At 47.5% G+C, this 25,917-nt stretch overlaps 1 protein-coding gene across 12 annotated transcripts in view; it reads right to left on the reverse strand.

Moving 5' to 3' along the window:
- Positions 1-15,293: 15,293 nt before the first annotated feature.
- Positions 15,294-25,917, reverse strand: part of LOC140208370 (NACHT, LRR and PYD domains-containing protein 3-like) — a 73,032-nt gene continuing 62,408 nt past the window's right edge. For 9 of the 12 annotated variants that reach the window (XM_072276992.1, XM_072276996.1, XM_072276995.1 and 6 more), the window contains 6 exons: positions 21,488-23,243; positions 20,789-20,875; positions 20,463-20,633; positions 20,137-20,307; positions 19,815-19,982; positions 15,294-19,651 (listed from right to left, as the gene is read on the reverse strand). In XM_072276992.1, the coding sequence (XP_072133093.1) occupies positions 19,492-19,651; positions 19,815-19,982; positions 20,137-20,307; positions 20,463-20,633; positions 20,789-20,875; positions 21,488-23,243 (2,513 nt within the window). In that variant the 3' untranslated portion in view covers positions 15,294-19,491. The remainder of the gene's footprint in view (positions 19,652-19,814; positions 19,983-20,136; positions 20,308-20,462; positions 20,634-20,788; positions 20,876-21,487; positions 23,244-25,917) is intronic. The other 3 variants (XR_011888747.1, XR_011888746.1, XM_072277000.1) reach the window with 3 other exon arrangements.

Raw genomic sequence — 25,917 nt, forward strand, 5'->3', positions numbered from 1 at the left:
TTGGGAATGGCCTTTTGTTCTCATTTAGAGGCAAATGTTGTCCATTATTGGCGACCATTTGATGTAAGGCTGTTTCGTCTAAGAATAAGTTAGAGCTGGTTAGGTCTTATTTCTTTGGAGCGTAGAAGGTTGAGGGGGGACTTGATAGAGGTGCTTAAAATTATGAGTGGTATAGATAGAGTTGACGTGGATAGGCTTTTTCCATTGAGAGTGGGGGAGATTCAAACAAGAGGACATGAGTTGAGAGTTAAAGGGCAAAAGTTTAGGGGTAACAGGAGGGGGAACTTCTTTACTCAGAGAGTGCTAGCTGTGTGGAACGAGCTTCCAGCAGAAGTGGTTGAGGCAGGTTCGATGCAGTCATTTAAATTAAAATTGGATAGCTATATGGACAGGAAAGGACTGGAGGGTTATGGGCCGAGTGCAGCTCGATGGTACTAGATGAGAGTAAGCGTTCGGCACGGACTAGAAGGGCCGAGATGGCCTTTTCCGTGCTGTAATTGTTATATTGTGTGTGTGTGTGTGTGTGTGTGTGTGTGTGTGTGTGTGTGTGTGTGTGTGTGTGTGTGTGTGTATGTGTGTGTGTGTGTGTGTGTGTGTGAGAGAGAGAGAGAGAGAGCTGCCTTTGGGAGACTTCGGCGTAGAGTCTTTCAGAACAGGAGCCTTCGTCCCTCCACAAAGGTCGCCATATACCAAGCGGTCTGTGTCACCACCCTCCTTTATAGCCGTGAAGCTTGGGTAACCTACAGCCGTCACATCAAGTCCTTGGAGCGCTTCCACATAAGCTGCCTCCAGCACATTCTGGGAATTACCTGGCGTGTGCGGGTACCTCACACTGAAATACTTGTAAAGACCAACTGCAGGAGAATCGAGGCCATGATCACCCAGCGTCAGCTGCAGTGGCTGGGGCACGTGATAAGGATGCCCCCATGTCGGCCACACCACAGAGTGTTACACGGCCAGCTACATCATGGTCGACTCTCAGCTGGAGGGCTGAAGAAGCACTGTAAGGATGAGATGAAGAATGCTTTAAGGAAGTGCAAGATCAGACCCGAGGACCTGGAGGATGTTGCTGCTGACCGTAACACGTGGCGACAGCTGTTATGGGACGGGGTTGGTATTCTAGAGATGGAAAGAGCAACCAGAAGACAGCAGAAGACAGCCAGGAGAAATACAACCATGGTTGCCACCCGTACCACATATACATATCCCACCTACAATAGAGCTTGTGGGTCCAGGATAGGACTGTATAGTCATCAAAGATCTCACCGTTAATGGAGTGAACGTTGTCATCGGATTTCGATAGACAACAGAAGAAGAAGTGTATGTGTCTGTGTGTGTCTATGTGATTATAATGGTTTCTAATATGACCTTAGTTGATGATGTGACCTCACTTGGCGGCCCTGCATTTATATCTACAAGGGCACCTCGTAGGGATGTCACGGGCTCGGGTATTGTTATGTTAAAGCAGCAGATGAAGACCTCAGTGTACCGAGTGGAATCTATACTTGGCAGAAAATATTCTGTTAAATCATGCCGGTATTTACACCAGAGAGAAACGTGTTGATAGTTGCGCTCGTAACCCACAGGGCACTGAATAGTCTTATCAGCCCATTATATTCCTACAGCTAATTGAACGCCACAGTATTTCAGCATCCAACTGTTCCGCTGGTAGATTCAACAGAGAAGACAGCTTAAGAGATGGGGGCGGTGGGCTGGGGGGTGGGGGGACCATGGAGAGCTCTGGACTTGAAAATATCGGAAATAAACATCATCATGGAAAAGCTGATCAAAATGACGTAAACCTCGTTGTCGTCCAGGTCTGATAGTGTCTGTGTCTGTGTCTGTGTACACAGCGGGTATGCTTCATATCTGAGAGCACATAGTGGGACAGGATGGGGTGGGTTTGGTGCCTGAGCGGCCAAAGTGGAGCTGCTGAGGAAAAATAAAATGAAAGTCTGCAGGAGGAGACTGGGAGGGGTTTTCATGTGTCCCCGGATCCAGAGCACCAGATCTATTTGTAGATGAAACAGGGGTGACAGTGAGAAGTGCAGAAAATGCTGGAAACATCGATTCCGGAATGCTTGTGGAACGAAGACCACAGTGGAAGTTTCAGGTGGGAAGATGGGAACAGTCGTGACCGCTACCAATACAACTGTGGGATGTTGTAAATAGAGATCCTCATTGCTCACTTACTGTTCCCATTGCACATTCTGGTCGAATTACACAGAGAGATCTGAATGTGGTAATGCCAATGATATTGAAGTGATCGTGTTACATCCCCACAGTATTTACACCTGAGACACTGCAGGTGATGTAAAGAGGTGGGACCTTGTCACTGGAGATTGATCCCCGGTATAAATCAGAGCCTGTTGCAGTAGGTCAGCCCAGAGTGTCTTGCCGAGCTGTGGAATTCAGAGCAACAGCGTTCACTGCCTCACTCAAATGGGATATCCAGTAATCTGGCGGATTGAAGACATTTACTATAACGGCAGAAACCTAGAGTCAATTCTGATTTCCTGAAGTGTTTCTCTCGCTACTTGTTTCCACAGACACCTGTCCAGACGCCGCATTTCAGTCATGGGCGGAAGGCGCTGACAATATTAATCCCATTGTTTTCGTAGCAGGCAGCGCTCCATATTGGAGCCGAGATGCTTCCTGTGACTGAAATCCTCTCCGCTGTCTCGATGTCATGGAATAATTGTAAATTGCACAGGAGGACACCGGGCTACACTGCATCCGCGGGAGCCGGCCGACCTTCTGTTCTGTCCGTCAGTGAATTGCGTGACTGGGTGATGGAACAACCCGAATGGTTTATTTATTTTAGAAATGTGATCAGAGGGAACTGCCGGTATGGATTTCATTTCATTCCTGTGCTGCTCAGAGCCAGTGATGCTGGTATTTAATGCCCATCCCTTACTGCGGCCGAGGGGGCATTTAGACAGCTGTCATCTCGGCGGTGTGGGACTTCACCCAGATGCAACCCATTTACAAAACTCGCAACAAGTTCTCTGTCAGCCCGATATTGCACATGTCAGTGGCTTCATATGTTCTTGGTCCGGTTTCCATCATTTGTAGCAGGAAAAAAAACACAATATCAAGTCTAATACTTTCATAATTTTGCTCTATTGCCCTGACAGGTCAGTAATTTCTCTGCTTCTTTCCCTCTCTCTTGCAGTTAACCTGGTGGCGATTGTGATCCTGTCCCGAGGAAAGTGCGGTCTCTCCAAATGTATCACTCGCTACCTTCTGGGAATGGCAACGGCCGATCTCCTGGTCGTTATCTCTGACCCTCTGCTGAACTGGACTGTTTACATATACTTTAGGTCTTCCTTCCTCTATTGGACTCCCGTTTGTAGGGTTGTTCGTTGTCTGCTTTTAGCAAGCACCGGGGTCTCTGTCTGGCTGACAGTCGCGTTCACCTGTGACAGATTTGTGGCCATTTGTTGTGAAAAGCTGAAAACAAAATATTGCACCGAAGGAACGGCGGCTGTGGTTATCGGGACAGTGAGTGTGCTGGGCTGTTCAGAAAGTATCCCTTTCTACTTTACATTTGAGCCTTCGATGATAATTAATGGAGTTTCCTATGGCTGTTTCACCAAAGCGAGCTTCTATACGTCCCCCTCGTGGGCCACACTTCAGATTATTCATCGCATTTTAATGCCTTGTCTCCCGTTTATTCTGATTTTATTGTTCAATGCTCTGACAGTTAGACGGATTGTTTCCGCCAGTAAAGTCCGGAGGGGGCTCCGGGGCCGCAGCAACGGAAAGAAAGACAAGGACCCGGAGATGGAGAACCGCAGGAAATCGGTCGTTTTACTATTCAGTATAACCAGTAGTTTTATATTCCTATGGTTAACACGGCTGGTTTTTGATATCTACGTACTGATTGCAAACATCCCTCGCTACTCGGCCGCGGATCCGATTTATATCGCAGAGTCCGCGGCGACGATGCTGCAGATCCTCAGCTCCTGCAGCAACACGTGTATTTACGCCGTGACTCAGAGCAAGTTCAGAGAGGAGCTGAAGAACGCGGTGAAATACCCACTGAAACTGTTAACTAAATTCCTAAAGTTATAGAGCGACTTGCTGGTTTCTGCAGGAGATTTAAGTCTAACACCATGTTTCCTCCATAAGTTGTCCACTTGCCGATATGTAGGACCATGGGTAACAACTGAGCGCTCTGAAATACGCCTGCATTTTGTGGTGATATATGTCACTCGCTGTTTACCCTGTACACGTGAAATGTGTCCTTCATCAGATATGAAATAAGTAAGGATCACCTCAGCTGTAATTCACCCCGATGGAAGGTCTATCGTCAGGTCCCGCCAGTTTTATTTTAATCATCTCCATTATATCTGACAGCGTCTATTTAGGAAGAATCCTCTCCCTTTTGTCCATTCTCTCCGTTGTTTCTGATTCATCCTGTTTAGTGATGTTGGCGGTGTTTTGCTCCCAATATCTCTCACGTTGTCATCGCTTACTCCTTCTCCAACGCCGGTGAGGGAAACGTTATCAGACTGCAACATAGCGGAGTCATGTGTGCGCGCGTGTGTGTGTGTGTGTTTCCTTTTCCGACTCCGTTTCCATCTCCGGACTGCTCCGCTTTGTCCTTTCATTTCTGCCACTTTATCTCCGTTCACATCCTAAACTCCCGTGAAAATTTCCTCTGTTCTCTGTTTCCCTCTGTCCACACGTCCGGTCACGCTCTGAACAAAATATAATCTTATTGCAGACTAGTGAGTTTCACCGTGAGGGAAACATGATCGCCCTGAAGCATAGCGTGTGTTTTTTTTTAATTCATTTTTCAATCCATCTCCATCCCGACCTGCTCCCATGTTGTCCCTGCAGGTCTCCGGCTCGATCTCTGTTCACATCCCGAAGCCCCCTCACAGTCTGTTTCTTTCCTTTTCCGTCCGTTCTCTGTTTCTCTCTGACCACGCCTTCTGTCCGGTACTGAACAAAATAAATCTCATTGCAGGAACATATATTTATATTGATAATAAACGTACACTGAAATTTAATGAACTTCGAGAGCAAAAGGAAAAAGTTATTTGTTTTTTTTTTCTCCCTCTCTCGAGCTAACTGGAAGGTTTATCGATGTTTGAAAAATAAAAGAGTGATACTGAAAATCCGAATTAAAATTGCTTTAAAAGATGTTGTACCGCTTTCTGACGGAACGTTACTCACTCTGTTGTATTTCCAGTTCCGTCTCGCTGATGTCTTCCCTGCCACCGATCAGCGTTATACAACACCGGTGATCCTCCTCGCCCGGGGCTGACGGAAGTAAGAGTTGACACGACCAATATCTTTTCGAGCGCACGATAGATCAATGCACTTCGCGTCAGTTATTACCAACTCAAAGCTTATCATAAATAATATTTCCAATGATACGTAAGGATTATGTCCCATCTCCGGCTTCATTCTAGCCTCGGCCAATTTAACTCCCAATCAGATTGAGTGGCTTAAAGACTACAACATAATTGCCTGGCCAGATTAAATGATAAAACGAGAGCATTCCGGAGCTGGTAATGAACTGGGGTCAGTTTTGTCTCTTGTCTGCAGCGCAGGTTCTTATGTTGTTGACCGTTGTCCGAGTCTAATCGCAAATATGAGAACATGTGCAGAAGCTGGAAAGCAAAATAATACCCACACAATCCTAAGGAGCTCAGCAAGCCAAGTAGAATTTATACGAAAGAGTAAACAGTCAATGTTTCGGGCCTGCACACTTCAGCAGGGAGATCCAATTTAATAGGATTGGACGTTTCTACCATGATTATATGTATAAGATGATGAGGGGAGTTGATCGTGTGGATAACCAGAGGCTTCTTTCCCGGGGATGAAATGGTTAATCCGTGAGGTGTACTTCAAATGTGCTTGGAAATAGGTACCGACGGAATGTCAGAGTTAAGTTTTCACACGGAGAGTGTTGGGTGCGTGGAATGCACTGCCGGCGGCGGTGATGGAAGCGAATACATTAGCCTCTCAGATAGGTACATGGAACTCGGAAAACTAAAGGTCTATGCGCCAGGGAAATACAAGGCAGTTTCTGGAGTAGGTCATATGGTGCGCACAACATTGTGGGCCGAAGGGCCTGTAATGTGCTGTAGTTTTCTATGTTGTATGTTATCTAATTGTCGTGTCGGTGACCGGTGTTAGACAGTCAATCATGTCTCTTACAGCTGCTGGTAATTGTGCAGAACACCATGCAGTGGGTTGTCTGCGGCCCCGAGTCGTTCTGTTAAATTGCCATTAGTAAACCCTTGACGTGCTATCTTGATAATCGCCCTTAAGTATTGCAAAAAACAGTCATTCATTATCATGACCTGGTGATATAAGAGAATTACAGGGACTACAGGTTGGTAGTAACACTTCCTGATCGAAAAGTGCTTTTATGACAGGTTTCATACTTTCCATTGCCTCGAGTCACAAATCATACTGAAGTATAGAGGGTAGAATAGCATAAATCTTTGAGTGGTGGGGCGGAATGTACAAGTTCCTCGTGATTTATGGGAATCGCCCACAAGGAGGGAGGTACCTGCGAAAGCAACACGTGTACGACATATTCAGTCAAAGCAGGGGGAACAAACGGGTCAAACTTTGTTTTAACGATGAAGAGGGAAATATTATACATCCAACCTGAGCGGAATGAAGTTGTAGAGAAGCATTAGTACTGAACAGATTTATGCGCTGTGTTCAATTTAACTCCTGTAAAGTCTGCAGCACGGGTTCCAGCGGTTCAGAAGTTGCAGGGGTTTTGATGGCTCTAGTGACATGAGGAATTGAGTTCAGCAATTTAAATCGCTCATTCTGTTCTGCATTCAAAAACACTTCTGCCACTACGCCCTCTGGGTCATTATAGATGCGTCCGGTTAAGGAAAGAGTTTCTGCTCTGTTACACACGGAAAGGGGCTTTTGGTGATTGCTCGGCTGAGATGTTTCAGTGTATCGGGCGGTGCGGTGTAAATGTATCAGGGGTTGGCATGTCAGGATAAGCTGCCGTTGATAATAAGCATCGTCAGGCAGTTTAAGAGGGTGCTTACATCTGTATGGTAGCGCTGCGCAGAGTTGTCCTGTAAGACTATTCCAGCAGAAGATTGCCATCTGTCAGGGAAACGGGAAATACATAGACACATCGAAAACCTACAGCACGATACAGGCCCTTCGGCCCATAATTCTGTGCCGAACATCTCCTTACTTTAGAAATTACCTAGCGTTACCCTTAGCCCTCTATTTGTGTGAGCTCGTGTACCTTTCCAGGAGTCTCTTAAGATACCCTATTGTATCTGCCTTCACCACCATCGCCGGCGGCCCATTCCACGCACTTACCTCTCTCTGCATAAAAAAAACTTACCCCTGACAACTCCTCTGTACCTACTTCCAAGCACCTTAAAACTGTGCCCTCTCGTGCTAGCAATGTTAGCCCTGGGAAAAAGCCTCTGACTATCCACACGAACAAGGCCTCTTATCATCTTATATACCTCTGTCAGGTCATCTCTCATCCTCCGTCGCTTCAAGGAGAAAAGGCCGGGTTCACTCAACCTATTCTCATAAGGCATGCTCCCTGATCCAGGCAATCCTAGCAAACTCCTCTGCATCCTTTCTATGGTTTCCACATCCTTCCTGTAGTGAGGCAACCAGAACTGAGCACAGTGCTCCAAGTGGGGTCAGACCAGGGTCCTCTATAGCTGCAACATTACCACCCGGCTTTTAAACTCAGTCCCACGATTGATGAAGGCCAATGCACTGTATGCTTTCTTAACCACAGAGTCATCCTGCACAGCAGCTTTGAGTGTCCCATGGACTCGGACCCCAGGATCCCTCTGATCCTCCACACTGCCAACAGTCTTATCATTAATACAGTCAGAAACGGGAAATACAGTCAGTTATGTTTCCTCTTAGTTTTTGCCTGCACCTGGTAACCTCGCGGAAATAACTATGCTGCCGTGATGCCGCACAATTGCAGCCTTACAGGGTCCCCTTTCACCCCGATCCATTGATAACGTTATCTCCGTCGTTATCGTTTTCCCCTTTACATATCCCTAAGAAGGTTTGGAGTGAGGGAGATCGTGGATGCGGGTTGGAAGGAGTGGGCTCAGTGGGAGGAGTCACCAAGACGGAAAGGTTTGGGTGATTTGGGAACACATTACAATGGAGGATCTGCAATCTGCGTGTTTGAAAGCCTCTAGCCCCTCACGGTACATTTTTTTTTCTGGATTTTGACTCTACTTCCCCACACACAATCATCACAGAATTTTTCCCGCGCCCACAGTTTCTCTCTTCCGTCTCTCTGCCAAACCCCGGTCTCTTTCTCATCGCAGTCTCTCTTTACACCCCCATCTCGCTCTCCCCAGACTCGTTCTCCCCCTTCCCGCCGTACACAGTGCCCTGTCTCTCCTCACTCTGTCTCTTTCCAGTCTCGCTCTCTCCCTGTCTCTACTCCTTCCAGTCTGTCTTCCCCACCCACCCGTCTCTCCCCAGCACTCTCTTAGCCCTCCCCCAACTCCGGCCTCTCTACACATCCGAAATCTCTCATCACCCCGTCCTCTCTCTCTCCACCCAAGATCCTTCTATCCCGATCACTCTGTCCCCGTTGCTCTCTCCTACCTCACTGGCCTCTCTCCCGTCTCGCTTCTCCACTCTCCCCTCTAGTCTCTATCTCTGAGATTCTTCCTCTACCCATTCTTTCTATCCCCAAATCTGCCTCTCGCTTTTACCCAGTCTCTCTCTTCCTCCCCCAGCCTCCCTTCCCGACCACTCTCTCACCTGTCTCTCGCTCTCTCCCTGGTTTCTTTCTCCCATAGTACGGCTCCATGGCATGCCTTTCCTCCTATCTTTCTCTCCCCTCCGTCTCTCTCTCTGTCTTCTCTCGCCCTCTCCCTTTCCCGTCATCTTCTCGCCTGTCTCGCTCCCTTCCCATCTCCTTTCCTGTCTCTTTCGTCCCTTATCATTATCCCTAGCCCAGTCTCTCTTAACACTGTCACGGACCCCGTGACGGGGATAAAGAACCAGCAGAGATGGAAAACACTTTGGAGTCTCGTATTGCTAAAAACTACTAATATTTATTAGTAACTACGCAATACAGTAATATCAATGTAGATAAATCAAACGGGTTAGCAATGATTATATATAAAAGTAAGTGTGGAATATTTGTGTATGAAAACCAAGCTTCTTTAAGTCTAGGGGTAAAAAGATACAGTCTTACGACGTTGGGTAAAGTTCAGTTCAGTTCGTGGTATTTAGTTGAGTAGTGATGGAGAGAGAGACAGAGAGAGAGAGAGTCAGAGAGAGAGAGAGTGACAGAGAGAGAGAGAGACAGAGAGAGAGAGAGAGAGAGAGAGACAGAGAGAAAGAGAGAGACAGAGAGAGAGAGAGACAGAGAGATAGACAGAGAGAGAGAGAGACAGGGAGAGAGAGAGAGAGAGTGAGTTGAGTCTTCAGGTGAGCTGATGCCGTCGATCTTCTCGTCGTCCTCCGAAATCCTTCACAAGTCACCGACTGTGACTTTAACAGGGGCACTGGTTTTCTGTGGTGGGGCTATCACCCAGGCGAGGGTGGCCACATAGACAACTCCCCACCAGTCAACCCCTTCTTCACCGATGGAATAGCAATTTGGATCGATCCGCTTGATCGATCCTCCAAAACCCACTTTCTCTGCGGCCAACAATGCTCACTCAGTGTCCAGATCATCTGTCCTGAGGTCTGTATTATCTGACCTCTCATTTATTTCACCAGGCTGAGCATCACCTGTCATTCAAAGAGTCCCTCCCGCCTTTGTAAAGGAGTGCAAGCAGGCAGCATGTCCTTGAAAGTAACATCAACAACCAGCCTTCGGTCACCATAGCAACCTTCGAGCTGCTCGGTGCTGTCTCCAACTCCAAACTCAGTAAAAATCCAAAGTTACTTCCAATGCCTTAAAGTGACAGTCCAACCGTTAATCTTCGTCTCTCTGTCTCTTTTCAAAAGCAACATATTGGTGGTGAATAACTCTGTCTCTCGCTCCTTTCCAAACAAACCATGAATGATAAATGTCTCTCTCCAAACAGTTAATAGGGCAGCCTTGGATCCCCTCCTGCTCCCCTTCCTCAAGGGAAAAAAATGTCGAAGACGATTTTTTTGTTTAAATGTCCATCACAGGGTTTTAAACAATACAGGGAAAAAAAAACATCAGATGACAAAGCAAAAATGTGTACAGTTTTCAACTTAACATCGGGATAAGCAATCAGCTATGATGTTATCAGTACCTTTTACATGTTTTATTACCAAATCAAATTCCTGCAATACTAGATTCCAATTTAACAACCTCCTATTTTATCTTTCATTTTATTTAAAAATATCAGCGGATTGTGATCTGTGTAAATCAAAAGAGGTCTTTTGGCAGGGCAAGTATAAACTTCAAAATGTTGTAAGGCCAGAATAAGTGCCAATAACTCCTTTTCAACAGTTGAATAATTTTTCTGGTGTACATTAAATTTCTTTGAGAAATAAGCTATTGGGTGTTCAATATCATCCGCACCCTTCTGTAACAGTACTGCCCCAGCAGCTTCGTCACTAACATCTGTGGCGATTGAGAATGGCTTCGAGAAATCCGGCGCTTTGAGCACAGGTTGATAACACAGGATGGTTTGCAAATGTTCAAACGCCTCCTGGCAAAGATCACTCCATGAAAACCTTTCACTCTTCCCTAAGAGCTTTGTTACGGGGAGAGCAATGCCAGCAAAGTTCTTACAGAATTTTCGATAATACCCAACCATCCCTAAAAACCTTCTCAAAGCTTTCCTGCTAGTTGGAACAGAAACTTCAGCAATGGGTTGAAGCTTGGCCTGTACGGGAGCCAGCTGGCCTTGGCCCACCGGATACCCCAGATATGTGACCATGGCATGGCCAAACTCACTTTTAGCCAGGCTCACCGTAAGATTGGCCTTGGAAAGTCTATCAAACAGTTGCTCTACTGCTGCATTATGTTCTTCCCATGTGTCACTCCAGACCACCAGGTCATCAATACCGGCCTCTGTGTTTTCTAACCCTTTAATCACCGAATTGGTCATTCTCCGAAATGTCCCTGGTGCATTTTTCATCTCGAAGGGCAAAACATTGTATTCATACAGCCCTGAGGGTGTAACAAACGCTGAGATCTCTCTGGCCCTGTCGGTCAATGGAACACACCAGTATCCCTTCAACAGATCAATCTTCGTGAGGTACTTAGCCTTTCCCACTTTATCAACACAGTCATCCACTCTGGGGATAGGATAAGCATCCGTCTTGGTTATGGCATTAATTTTCTGGTAGTCAGTACAGAATCTCATGGTACCGTCCGGCTTAGGTACAAGGACGCATGGTGACGCCCAGTCTGAGGTAGATGGCCTAATAATACCGATTGCTAGCATGTACCCGATCTCTTTTTCAACTTCTCTATTTTTTCCTGAAGTTCATTCTGTAAGGATGCTGTTTAATGGGCTGAGCTGAATTCAGAATGACATCATGCACTGCCCCGGTGGATCGTCTTGCTTTGTCAGGAAATAAATCTTTATGTTTCTTAATGAGCTCCTGCAATTGCTCTCTTTGTGCAGGCCCCAAATGTCCAACGAAGGGTCTCAGCCTGAAATATCAACTGTACCTCTTTCTAGAGATGCTGCCTGGCCTGCTGCGTTCTCCAGCAACTTTGATATGTGTTGCTTGAATTTCCAGCATCTGCAGAATTCCTGTAGGTTGTGTGTGACCAACCTTATCAGTAAGGTTTTTTTAAGATAAGGGAATTTGTAAGTCTCGTGGACACGATACTCAGTTTAGTGAAATGATTTTTCTCCTCTTTATCAAATTCCTCAGCCCCCCCTTGTTTTCGTGGTCATACCTACTGGTACCACCTCAGACTCATGATACGGTTTCAACATATTAACATGAACAAACTGCGTGGCCTTCCTCCTGTCAGGAATTTCAATATCGTAATTCAAAGAATCAATTTTCTTCACTATGCAGTATGGCCCATGGAATTTTGCTTGGAGGGGGTTGGTCACAAGAAGCAGTAGTACTTTGTTACTGACTCTTACTCACTCTTCCTTCAGTTAGTCCTGACGAAGGGTCTCGGCCTGAAACGTCGACTGCACCTCTGCCTAGAGATGCTGCCTGGCCCGCTGCATTCACCAGCAACTTTGATGTGTGTTGCCAGTACTTTGTTTCCCACTTCAAACACTTGCTCCCTCGCTCTCTTATCAAACCACTGATTCATTTTAATTTGGGAGTGCTGCAGATTCTTCCTGGCAAGGTCGCAGGCCTTGTTAAGCCTTTTTTCGGAATTTTAAAACATAGTCTAACACGCCGACACACACGTCTGGGTTAGACCATTGCTCTCTGAGCAGGGGCAAAGGTCCTTTGGGCCTATGGCCGAAAATGAGTTCAAACGGGCTGAACCCCAGGGACTCTTGAATAGTGTCCCTCACAGCAAAAAGTAGTAAGTGTATCCCCTCATCCCAGCCCTTCTCATTCTCATGGCAGTAGGTCTTAATCATAGTTTTTAAAGTGGAATGAAACCTCTCCAGAGCCCCTTGAGACTCCGGGTGATAGGCAGATGACACAATCTGTTGAGCTCCCAGCTCAGGCACTACTTGCTGGAACATTTTTGAATTGAAGTTGCTGCCCTGGTCGGATTGAATTTCTTTGGGTAAACCTACCAGTGCAAAAAACTTGCTGAGTGCTTTTACCACAGTCTTGACCAGGATGTTTCTGAGAGGCACAGCTTTCGGAAACCTAGATGCAGCACACATTATTGCTAACAAATACTGGTGACCAGCTGCAGTCTTTGGCAAAGGGCCTGCACAATCCACTATGACCCGGGAAAAGGTTCACCAAAAGCAGGGATTGGCCGAAGTGGGGCTTTTGAAATGGCCTGGTTAGGTTTTCCCACCACCTGACACGTATGACACCCTCTACAGTAATTGACAATATCCTTCCTCACGTTAGGCCAATAAAACTCCCTCATGATCCTGTGCACCGTCTTCTTTACTCCAAAATGTCTCCCTGAAGGCATCTTATGGGCCAGGTTTAAAAATTCAACCCTGCAAACCTTTGGAACCACCACCTGGTGCACAATAGCCCAATCCTCAATGGCAGGCACAGTGGCTGGTCTCCACGTCCTCATCAACACCCCATCCTTAAGATAATACCCCATTGTTTCTTTCTGAATTTCCTCCTCAGGGAGAGCTGTCTCTTTTAAATCCACAATTTCTAGATCTCTATTTTGCTCCTCTATGAACTCCTTCCTTGACAAGGACAGGTCTTTTCTCTCCTCCTTGCTTTCCTCAGCCTTACTACCCCTAAATCCTGTTGGTATAAGGACGGTAGGAAAGTCTCGGATAAATCAATATTAGCAGCAGCAGCCTTTCTGTGCCACTGCGCATGCGGGATACACATCAGCGTCTCTGGGCGGGTCCTCAGCAGCAGCAGGCTTACTTGTGAGCTGAACTGCTGGATAAATATCCCCACCTGCAAAGTCATTACCGAGTAAGATATCAACATGGTCTATCCGTAGTTCAGATTGGACCCCTTTTCTGACTGGTTTCGTTACCAAGTCACATTTCAAGATTATCTTATGCAAAGGCACGACCTCTGTTCCTTTTCCAAGGCCCTTAAAGATGTTTACTTTCCCAGTGTCTGTCTCAGCACCGAATTCCAAAACATTATTTTATATCAGTGACTGGAAAGCTCCAGTACCTCTCCATATTCTAACCGGGACTGGGTTTGACCCCTCCTTCACAGACACAAACCCTTCTTAAATAAATCTCTCGAGTCCCTCTTATATTTTAACCGTCTGAACGCCGGCAGTTGGGGTTTTCTCTTTCTCCTTTCCTTTTCCCCTTTTCGTAGCAAAACAATTTGACGCCACATGGCCAGGTTTTCCACAAGAGTAACACTTAAAACTGGGAAATTTTCTCCCCGACTGCTTCCCTTCCTCCTTAGTTTTATCACTAATCCCCGGTTTACTCTCTGGTTTAGCCTGTGGATTATCTCTACTCCCTTGTGGGTTAATCTCAGTGGGGAAAAACTTAACTTTATGAGTTAGAGCATATTCGGCTGCTAACTTAGCATTTTCTGACAGTGTCGCTGCCCCTTTTCCATCTAAGTGCGTTCTTATCTCCGCCGAGACGCAGTTTTTAAACTCTTCAATCAATATTAAATTCTTCAAGTTACCAGTATTCTCATTTTCCTCTTTTGAAGCACACCACCGATGAAAGTATACGCGTTTCTCATGGGCAAACTCCAGATACGTTTGGTTCCAGGATTTTCTCAAACCTCGAATCCTTTGGCTGTAGGCCTCCGGGGCTAACTCATAAGCCTTAAACACAGCATCCTTCACTTTATCATAATCTTTTGCGTCTTCAAGAGACAGGGCTGCATATGCTTGCTGGGCCTTTCCCTTTACCACACTGTGTAGTAACACCGCCCACTGCTCCCGCGGCCACTCCCGATTACGGGTCACCTTCTCGAAATGTAGGAAATACCTATCAATTTCTGCTTCATCAAATGGAGGCACTAACCTAACTTCCCGACTGACACTAAACTTCTCCTCACGGTTCACCACCTGAGCGTTCTGTTGCCATCCCTCCCTTTCAAACGCTCTCTGTTTCTCTGCCTCTCTCATCTACAATTTCAACCTCTCTAACTTTAACTGTTCCAGGTGTACCTCCACCTCCTCATTCACTACAGGAAACCTCCTTAACTTCCCCTCTTCAAGTGTCTGTACAGAGACATAATATTCAGCTATTTTCCTTTGAATTTCTGCTTTCATCATACCTCTCTTTACATTCACTTCTTTAGCAAGGTCCCGCAACTCATATTTTCTAGCCTTCTTCACGGACACGGGGTCTGGCGGTTCCAGAAATCCCGAAACTTCCATTTCTGCTGTTTTTCCACACAACCAAATCAAAATTCCAAATCAAAAGGGATTTTTCCCAATCAATTCAAACCAGCCTCCCGACCGATTTGTTCATATCGCGGACATAGGCCCCAATTTTGTCACGTACCCCATGACAGGAATAAAGTACCAGCAGAAATAGAAACCACTTTGGAGTCTAGTATTGCTAGAAACTAATAATATTTATTAATAACTACACAATACAGAAAACTAAGTGAACATAAATCAAACAGGGTAGCAATAAGTAGATGTAAGTAAGTGTGGAATATATATACGTGTGAAAAACCAAGCTTCTTTAGGTCTAGGGGTAAAAAGATACAGTCTTACGATATTGAGTAAAGTTCAGTTCAGTTCGTGGAATTTAGTTGAATGGCGATGGAGATGGCGATGGAGAGAGAGAGAGAGAGAGAGAGAGAGAGAGAGAGAGAGAGAGAGAGAGAGAGTTGAGTCTTGAGGTGAGCTGTTGCCGTCGATTTTCTTGCTGTCCTCCGAAATCCTTCACAAGTCACTGACTGTGAACTAACAACAAAGAGGACCGTACTTCGGTGTGGTTGAGCTGTCTACCCAGGCCAGGGTCGGATACATAGACAACTCCCCACCGGTCTTGCCTTTGAATCTTCACTGGCAGAGCACTTGGATCGATCTGCCTGATCGGTCCTCCAAAAACCCACTTTCTCTGTGGGCACCACAAAGCTCATTTAGTGTCCCGATCATGTGTCTGAGGTTTGTATTATCTGACCTCCTATTTATTTCCCTGTGCTAAGCATCACCTGTCATTCAAAGAGTCCCTCCTACCTTTGTCTGTGAGGACATGTAAGCAAGCAACAAGTCCTTGGAATTAACATCAATAATGTCCTGTCGAGCACCTTCGAGCTGTTCAGTATTATCTCCAAAGTTAGCTCCCGTGACAGTCCAACCATCACTCTTTGTCTCTCTCTCTCTCTCTCTTCAAAACAAACCATCAATGATAAATGACTCTCCTGTAACTCTTCAAACAGTTAATGTGGACACTCCTGGATCCCTTCACACCATAAACCTCCCTCACCTCCTACCATCTTCAGGAAGGTGTGCAGAAGTTCCTGAAGTCCGATAATATCCACCTCCTCCGCCAGGAGAAGGAACATAGTCCGTTTTGCAAAGTCGTCAACATCCACACGACCCTCGACTTTCCTTGTAACTAATAAACCCATCGGCGTCCATGTCAAATTCCGTAAACGCCGCCCTGAGTTCTGTCAAACACGGAATTCGGGCGTCCCCGCCAGTTTCCAGGTTCACAGACCCGTTGAAAATGAACTGGAAGGAGCCCCATTGGGAGGCAGATAGTGGGCGTGAATAGGAAGGGGTGGGTCCCATTGGGTGTGAACGGGAAGGGGTGGGTCCCATTGGGAGTGAACGGCAAGGACTGGGTCCATTGGGTGTGCGGAAGATGGGAAGGAATGAGAAGGGGTGGGGTCCATTTGGAGTTCAGGCGATGGGGATGAATAGGCAAGGGTGGAGTTTGATTGGGAGCGTGCCCCGTGTGAGCGGACTGGAAGGGACCGCGTCCTCCTAGGAGTGCGGATGGTGGGAGAGGACGGGAAGGGGTGGGGTCCCGGTTTTGCAAAATTTTCCTCATCTTCAATTTCATCCTCAGCTACTTCTGGACCCTAGAAATCAAATGTGATTGTTAACTGCAGGGGTTCTAATATCGACCTGTACTCCCCTGCCCGTGTGTGCCCCCTCACACCTTTGCCCACTCCGTGCACCCCTTCGTTACACTACTTCTCTTCCTGCCCCTCTGACCTTCTCTACAGAGATTCCTCTGGTGTGTGTGTGGGGGGGGGGGGGAGGGGGCCGTGGTCCCTGTGCTACGAGCTGAGAGTGTCCTCACTAATCCGTTTCAACTTGAGAATTTAGCTGATATATTTCACTCTACAGAGACCTTTTCTCCATGTCTGGGCAGGAGATGGCAAGATTGGACAGTGCAGAGGGAGCTTCACTCTGTGCCAGACCCCGGGAGTGTGTGATGGGACGTGAAGAGGGAGATTCACTCTGTGTCTGACCCCGGGAGTGTGTGATGGGACGGTGTGGAGGGAGATTCACTCTGTGTCTGACCCCGGGAGTGTGTGATGGGACGGTGTGGGGGGAGATTCACTCTGTGTCTGACCCCGGGAGTGTGTGATGGGACAGTGTGGGGGGAGATTCACTCTGTGTCTGACCCCGGGAGTGTGTGATGGGACGGTGGGGAGGGAGATTCACTCTGTGTCTGACCCCGGGAGTGTGTGATGGGACGGTGCGGAGGGAGATTCACTCTGTGTCTGACCCCGGGAGTGTGTGATGGGACGGTGGGGAGGGAGATTCACTCTGTGTCTGACCCCGGGAGTGTGTGACGGGACGGTGCGGGGGGAGATTCACTCTGTGTCTGACCCCGGGAGTGTGTGATGGGACGGTGGGGAGGGAGATTCACTCTGTGTCTGACCCCGGGAGTGTGTGACGGGACGGTGTGGAGGGAGCTTCACTCCCTGTCTGACCCCGAGAGTGTGTGATGGGACGGTGCGGAGGGAGATTCACTCTGTGTCTGACCCCGAGAGGGCGAGACTGGACGGTGTGGAGGAAGATTCACTCTGTGTCTGACCCCGGGGGTGTGTGATGGGACGGTGTGGAGGGAGCTTCACTCTGTGTCTGACCCCGGGAGTCTGTGATGGGACGGTGTGGAGGCAGATTCACTCTGTGTTTGACCCCGGGAGTGTGTGATGGGACGGTGTGGAGGCAGATTCACTCTGTGTTTGACCCCGGGAGTGTGTGATGGGACGGTGCGGAGGGAGATTCACTCTGTGTCTGACCCCGGGAGTTTGTGATGGGATGGAGTGGAGGGAGATTCATTTTGTGTCCGACCCCGGGAGTGTGTGATGGGACAGTCAGGGCCACAGACAGTCCTTGCAGGTGAGGCGACATTTCACCTGTGAGTCGACTGGGGTGATATACTGCGTCCGGTGCTCCCGATGCGGCCTTCTATATATCGGCGAGACCCGACGCAGCCTGGGAAACCGTTTCGCTGAACACCCACACTCTGTCGCCAGAGAAAGCAGGATCTCCCAGTGGCCACACATTTTAATTCCACGTCCCCTTCCCATTCTTGTATGTCTGTCCACGGCCTCCTCTCCTGTCAAGATGAAGCCATACTCAGGTTGGAAGAACATCTTATGTTCTGAGTGGGTAGCCTCCAAACTGATGGCATGAACATTGACTTCTCAAACCCGTTAATGCCCCACCACCCCTTTCTACACCATCCCTTGTTTATTTATTTATTTATAATCTTTTATGTTTTTTTCTTTTGTTTCCCCTCTCTTTTTTCTCCCTCTGTCCCTCTCACTATAACTCCTTGCCTCTCCTCTCCCCCTTTCTTTCTCGCTTGGCCTCCCATCCCACGATCCTCTCCCTTCTCCAGCCTTGTATCCATTTTGACAAACATCTTTCCGGCTCTCAGCTCCATCCCTCCCCCTCCTGTCTTCTCCAATCATTTTGAATCTCCCCCTCCCCCTCTCAAATCTCTTCATTCAGTTAGTCCTGACGAAGGGTCTCGGCCCGAAACGTCAACCGTACCTTTTCCTATAGGTGCTGCCGGACCTGCTGAGTTCCACCAGCATTTTGTGTGTGTGGCTTGAATTTCCAGCATCTGCAGATTTCCCCGTGTTTGCATTTTCTGATCTCCTTTGTCGTTTTTTTTTCTGCGAGAGCAAGGAGAGTGCGCAGGGAGGTGGAGGTCAGGGTAGTGTAAGTATCTGGGGAATGAGGAAGCAGTGGTCAGCCTGGATGGGGATGGGGAGTGAAGAGATCCTGGGGACCAGACACTATTTTACTGACATCCCTGAGCTTGGAGCTGAGAGGCTGCTGTACCAGTGTGAGGAGCTCAGACCCATTCTTGCAGTACACCGGGTGCGGGGGGCAGCAGGAACCCCAGGTCACTGTTTCTCCTCTAGTGAGACTCGAGTCCAACACCAAGACAGGCAGTTACAGCGGTTTATTGATTTCATCAGGACAAATGTAAATTAAACAATGTGTGAGCTGCTGACGTGCGAAAATAAATAAGCTGCTCCCGATTCACTCACAGTCACACACAGTTAACTGTCCGGTGACAATGAGAGACTGGTTGAATAATCAGTCCCGTTTCTCACCGTCACTCTGCATCGGGGAACCGATGATTACAAAATCACACTTTAGGGTCGTGTCCGAGATCGCTGCAGATCCAGGGTCACTGCCGAGGTATTTGTCAATTTAACATCATTATATCAGCCAGACAGCCGAATGCACCGTCCTCAGCAAAGGGAGCAAAAGGATTCTCTCCCGGGATAATCCCACCCCGGGACACCGGTGTCCCAGACTGAGCCCCGGCCACCGGTCTCTTCCTGTCTGTGTAATTCCCCGGGGTCTCACGTGGGGGAGTCTCGAACACGCACATCCGGCGGAAGCTGTGCCGTTGGACAACAGGCGGAAATACGTCACTGAGGGACCGCTTCCGAAGTCACAGAGCGCTGAACGGGAGTCAGCTCCGTCAGAAACGTTGGGAATTAAAGCCGGCGCGCGGCCATTAAAGGTAAGGGCAGGAGTTAAAGGGGAGGGCAGGAAATCGGCCAAAATGACCCCATCCCGCGGGCGGGGATGTTCACACATTCAGATGTTCCAACAGTCACGGTCAGTCCGGGTCTGGGTTCCTGCAGAGATCTCAGTTCCTTCTCCCCAGTCTCACTGAACTCATTGTTCCCCAGCCTGAAACAGCAGGGAAATAAAGACGAAATAAACAGATTATATAACAGTGTCGGTAACAGGGGACTGGGGTTAATGTTTCAACAGCACTCGCAGACAAATATCACCAGAAAACCCGCGGATTCGCTGATATTTTATCACATTGAACATTAACACAAATACTCACCAGATCCACTCCAGACTCGGGAGGGTCAGTATGAGGCGGCGGAGAGCGGGGACAGATCGGTCTGTCAGCGAATTTAATCCCAGCTCCAGCTCCGTCAGTGATGAGTTTGTACTGAGAGCGGAGACGAGATCCTCGGCACCAGAATCTGTGAGACCGACACTGTCCAGCCTGGAGATGAGAGAGAGTGAGGGTGAAGTACACAGAGAGACAGGAGACGGTACAAATCCCCAGTGTTTATCAGTAACTCAATTACTGATCACATTATGTTCAGTGTCAGACACCCAGTGACTGTAAACACAATCTCCCACAGTCTGGTACTTACCACAGTTTCTGTATTTTACACTCCGGGTTCCTCAGAGCCGCAGACACCAGTTTCACTCCTGAATCTCCCAGTTTATTAAAACCCAGGTCCAGTTCCGTCAGTGATGGGTTTGTACTGAGAGCGGAGACGAGATCCTCGGCACCAGAGTCTTTAAGGCAAACACCGCCCAGCCTGGAGATGAGAGAGAGTGAGGGTGAAGGACACAGAGAGACAGGAGACGGTACAAATCCCCAGTGTTTATCAGTAACACAATTACTGATCACATTAATGTTCAGTGTCAGACATCCAGTGACTGTAAACACAATCTCCCACAGTCTGGTACTTACCACAGTTTCTGTATTTTACACTCCGGGTTCCTTAGAGCCGCAGACACCAGTTTCACTCCTGAATCTCCAAGTTTATTAAAACCCAGGTTCAGCTCCGTCAGTGATGGGTTTGTACTGAGAGCGCAGGCGAGATCCTCGGCACCAGAATCTGTGAGACCGACTTTGTCCAGACTGTAGGTGAGAGAGAGTGAGGGTGAGGGACACAGAGAGACAGGAGATGGTACAAATCCCCAGTATTTATAAGTAACACATTTAATGATCACAATAATGTTCAGTGTCAGACACCCAGTGACTGTAAACACAATCTCCCACAGTCTGGTACTTACCCCAGTGTCTGTATTTTACAGTCCAGGTTCCTCAGAGCCGCAGACACCATTTTCACTCCTGAATCTCCCAGTTTATTCTCCCCAAGTCTAAGCACAAACAGACAAATTGATGAACAAAGTGATTCAAACGGCGGATATTTCCACAGATTGTACGGGAGGGGTGTGTCTGAACTGAGGCCCACAATCGGGAGTGGAGATGCGCCCATGGGTTCTGGGTATCTGGTAGTCAGCACAGTCACACAGGTGGACTGATGGTGATAGTCACACACGGGGAAGGGCAGGGGAGGACAATCTCACAATGGTATTTATTTCCTTCTCACTGGGACAGTCTGCTGACGGTCTCTTGTCCCTCACTGGGAAGGGGGTGTGAATCTCTGACCCACCTGCTGCAGTCAGTGTTGGTAACAGTGAGAAGGAACATTGTCAATGGACGTGTCACAGGCAGCGAGAAACACGGCCATTCCTGTGATTTACTACCATTAAACCAATGGCCGTTGTTCACTGATCTGATGAAGTCTCCAACATCCCTTCACAAGGAACCACAGAACCCTCCTGTCCTTGGGGAATTACTGACTGATCCCCGGGCATTTGTCACAATTCATCACAATCTGATTTTGCTAGTTTTAACCAAATCCCTTAACATTGAAGCAACACAATGGAACATTTTCACAGCTCACAGTGAAAGATAAATCAAGTTACCTCAACTCCTGGCACTTGTGCAGCCCGGGTCCCAGCCGCTGGATTCCTTCACACTGAATGTGGCAGTTCTCCAGGTCGAGCTGTTTTATTGTATCACAGAGTCCGATGGCATGAGACAGGACCGCGCAGTCAATCGGGGTCAGTGTCATTCCACTGAATGAAAGTGTTTCCACAGATCCCAGTGCGGCCTGAGCCAGTCCACGATTCTGAGACTCAAACAGGTAGTGCAATGTGTTCAGGAGGCTCCTTTTACCAGCTTCACTCCTTGTGTTTCCACTCTGGCGTTTAACCTCCTCCTTCACCCAGTCAATCACCCGGCAGGTTGTTTGATGAGGAAATGGACCCAGAAACTCCTCCAGGCCACGAGTTGTAATTGGAGAGGAGAGACCAGCAACAAAATGGAGAAATACCCCAAATCGCCCATCTGTCGTGTTGTGGGCTTCAGTGAGGAATTTCAGGATATCCCCGGGATGTGGATTCAGGAATTGTGCGACTGCAGCTACAAACTCTTGGATGGTGAGGTGTGGGAATGTGTACACCACGCTCTGGGCAGAATCCTCTCTCTCCAAAAGCTCCATCAGGAACCCGGACAGGAACTGGGAAGGCTGCAGATTGTAGTTGATTAAATCTCCATCTGTAAACACAATCTTCTTCGCGGACACTCCTCTGAAGGCCATCTGACCAACCCTGAGTAACACATCACGGGGGTTCCCAATCTCACGGCCGTGGTTTTTCAGGATGTTGTAAATATAGTAGGAGTACAGTTGGGTGATGGTCTTGGGAACTCGCTGCGGGTCCCTGACTCTTTGTGTGAAGAAGGGGCCCAGTGCCAGAGCGAGGATCCAGCAGTAGGAGGGGTTGTAGCTCATGGTGTACAGGATCTCGTTCTCCTTCACGTGTTTGAAAACAGCTTCTGCCACCGTCTGATCTTCAAAATGCCTGAAGAAATATTCCTTCCGTTCCTCACCAACAAATCCCAGGATTTCAGCCCGGACACCGATGTCTGCCTTTTCCAATAAATGTAACGCAGTGGGGCGAGTGGTCACCAGCACTGAACACCCTGGGAGCAGCTTGCCCTGGATTAAACTGTACACAATGTCAGACACCTCACACCACCACTCGGGATCTGGGCACTGGTGCTTGGGTTCTGTATCTCTCTGACCGTCAGCAAAGTCGACGTTGTGTTTGAATTCATCCAATCCATCGAATATAAACAGTAATCCCTCCCGGTTCTTCCAGACCTCTCTCAGGGAATTCCCAAAGTAAGGATACTGATCCAGAATCAGTTCCTTCAGGTTTATTCTGCAGTTAATGGAGTTTAAATCTCGGAATTTGAAACTGAAGACAAACTGGAATTGTTGGTATATTTTCCCCGTGGCCCAGTCATAAACAATCTTTTGTACCATTGTTGTTTTCCCGATTCCCGGGACTCCGGCCACTGCTGCGGACATGCCTGTTTTGTTTCCAAAGACAGATCTTTTAAATTTTTGCAGAAAACTCCTCGTAAATAATTGATCAGTGCGGATTTTTTCCAGCTGTCCGCGGAGATGTTTTTCTCTCCACTCCTCGTGGTCTCTGCCTCTTGCCAGCAGCTCATGTTCCACCAGTCTCCGATCTCGAACAGTAGAAATGACCGTGAGCTCAGCGTATCGATCAACCAGCTGGAAAACCTTCACCTTCTCCCTCATCAGGATCGTGTTCACTCTCAGTGTTTCAGTTTGTGCCCGCAGAGTCTCCTTGTGTTTCTGCTGAACATCTTTGGATGGACAGAAATAGGTTGTCAATGCCCAATCTGATGAACATGGAGCACACAACAGTTTTTCTTCAATAAAAATAAAAAAAACTTGTTAAAGGCATTGTTTGGGTAAAATTGGGAGGTCAGAGCTAAGAGTGTCTGAGAATGAACGATGGCCCAGAAACATTTCTGATCTGATTCAGTTTCACTGTGAAAGGCTCCCCTCTCCCCTCTGTTCGTAGTTTGCAGATTCCCCGGTGTTCCAGCGAGCACCAAGTGCACACATGATTCTGGAGAGGAGAGTGTTGTGTGGAGCGGCTGGTTTCACCGCTTTCACTGCTCAGCTTCTGCTGAACTGGGCAACACTGCAGACGGTAACAGTGGGGGGAGGGGGGCATCTACTTGCTCTACTGACCTTTACCTTTCTCACAATGGACCCCATGTTCTTGACAGTCCTTTAGGATTACGCTGTCAGTACTGAGCCACAGAAAAGGAACACTATTTCTGTTTCCTTCTCCAGGCTGTACCAGTCTCAATGTAACACACCCCGCACTAGTCTACTGTCTCTTATTCTCTGAGGAGCTGGTACATGACCTCAGGCAATTCCCCGATGATGTGCGGAAGAGCAGGAAGCTGAAGAGGATGGCAGCGATAATAGGGAACTCTATAGTCAGGGGGACAGGGAGGCGATTCTGTGGACAGAAAATGGAAACACCGATGGTCTTCGCCTCTCAGGTGCCTTTGTCCGAAATGTTTCTGGACGCGTCCACAATATCCTGAGAAAGGATGTTGAGCAGCCAGAGGTCGGGGCAAACGTTCATACCGACGACATAGGAAGAGAAAAGGGAGGAGGTCTGGAAAACAGAACATAGGGAGTTAGGTAAAAAGCTGAGAAGCAGGACCTCAAATGTAGTCATCTCAGGATTGCTGCCTGTGCCACCTGACAGTGGAAATAAGAGTAGAATGAGGTGGCAGAGAAATTGTGGTTGAAGATTTGGAGCAGGGGGCAGTGATTCAGATTTCTGGATAATTGGGACCACTTCTGGGGCAGGTAAGACCTGTAGAAAAGGGATGGGCTGCACGTGAATCCGATGAGGACCAATATTCTTACGGGCAGATTTACTGGAGCTGTTGGGAGTGTTTTAAGCTAAAATGTCAGGGGGATTGGAACTCGGACGATAGAGTTGTGGATGAACCAGCAGGTTTACAAGTAGACGATGGGTGTAACATGAATGTAAGGAAGGACAAGCCAATGACTGGGTTCAAATCTGGACAGAGCAAAGTGTTCAATTGGACCACATAGACTAAATTCAAAAGGACGCAGATGCAGGACTGAACGCATTGTATTTAAATGCGCACAGCGTTCGGAATAGGCTGGACGAACGCTTGGCGCAATTAGAGATTGGTCGGTATGATGTTGCGGGCATCACTGAGTCGTGGCTGAAAGGAGACCACAGTTGGGAGCTTAACGGTACAGGATGTACGTCTTGTCGAAAGGACAGGCAGGAAGGCATAGGCGGTGGTATTGTAGCTGTGTTGGTTCGAGATAGAATCACATCTTTAGAAAAGTGATGGCATAGGGTCAGAGAATGTTGAATCTTTGTGGGTGGACATAAGAATCCGCAACGGTTAAAAAAAAAAGATTTATGGGAATCCTTTATTGCCCTGCAAATAGTAGCGAAGGTGTGGGGTTGAGATTGCAAAGGGAGCTGGAAAAGGCATGTAATAAATGTGATGACGCAATTGTAATGGGGGACTTCAATATGCTCGCGGAATAAGAAAATCAAACAAACTTCAGGAGTTGGATCGCAAGAGAGGGACTTTACTGAATTCCGATGAGTTAGCGTTTTAGAGCAGTTTGTGCTTAGCAATACTCAGGGAAGGGCTATCTTTGATTGGGTGTTGTGCAATAACCCTGATCCTATGAGGGAGCTTAATGTAAAAGAACCCTTAAGAGGTAGTGATCATCATTTGAATGAATGAATGAATTGATTCTGCAGTTTGAGAGGGAGAAGCATAACTTACAGTATCAGTATCGCAATGGAATAAAGGGAATTACAGAGGCACGAGAGAGAAGCTTACCCAGGTAGATTGGAGAAGGATACCAGTGGAGATGACGGCAGAGCTGAGATGGCTGAAGCTTCCGGGAACAGGTCACAAGTTGCAGGATAGATATGGGCTACGGAGGCAGAAGTTCTCAAGTGGCACGTATAGGCCACCATAGTTGACAAAGGAATTTAAAGACTACATAAAAGCCAAGGAAAGGGCATACAAGACAACAAACGTGAGGGAAAGTTGGATGAATAGAAAACTTTTAAAATCCAACAAAAGGCAACTAAAAAAGCTATAAGAAGGGGAAAGATGAAATATGAGGGCAGAAAAGCCAATAATATAAAGCAGGATAATAAACACTAAACACTTTTTTCAGTTATATAAACAGTAAGAAGGAAGTGAGAGTTGATACTGGAACACTGGAAAATGATGTTGGTGACATAGTAATGGTGGACAAACAAATGGCAGAATAACTTAATGTGTACTTTACATATATCTTCACTGTGCAAGACGCTAGCAGCGTGAAGTGGTCTGCGAGTGACAGGCAGTAGGAGTGAGTGCCATTCTATTACAAATTAAAAAGTTCTCGCATACTGAAAGCTCTTAAGGTGCAAAGTCACCTGTGCCAGATGGACTACATCCT

The sequence above is a fragment of the Mobula birostris genome, chromosome 13, assembly GCF_030028105.1.
Source record: "Mobula birostris isolate sMobBir1 chromosome 13, sMobBir1.hap1, whole genome shotgun sequence".
NCBI lineage: Eukaryota > Metazoa > Chordata > Chondrichthyes > Myliobatiformes > Myliobatidae > Mobula > Mobula birostris.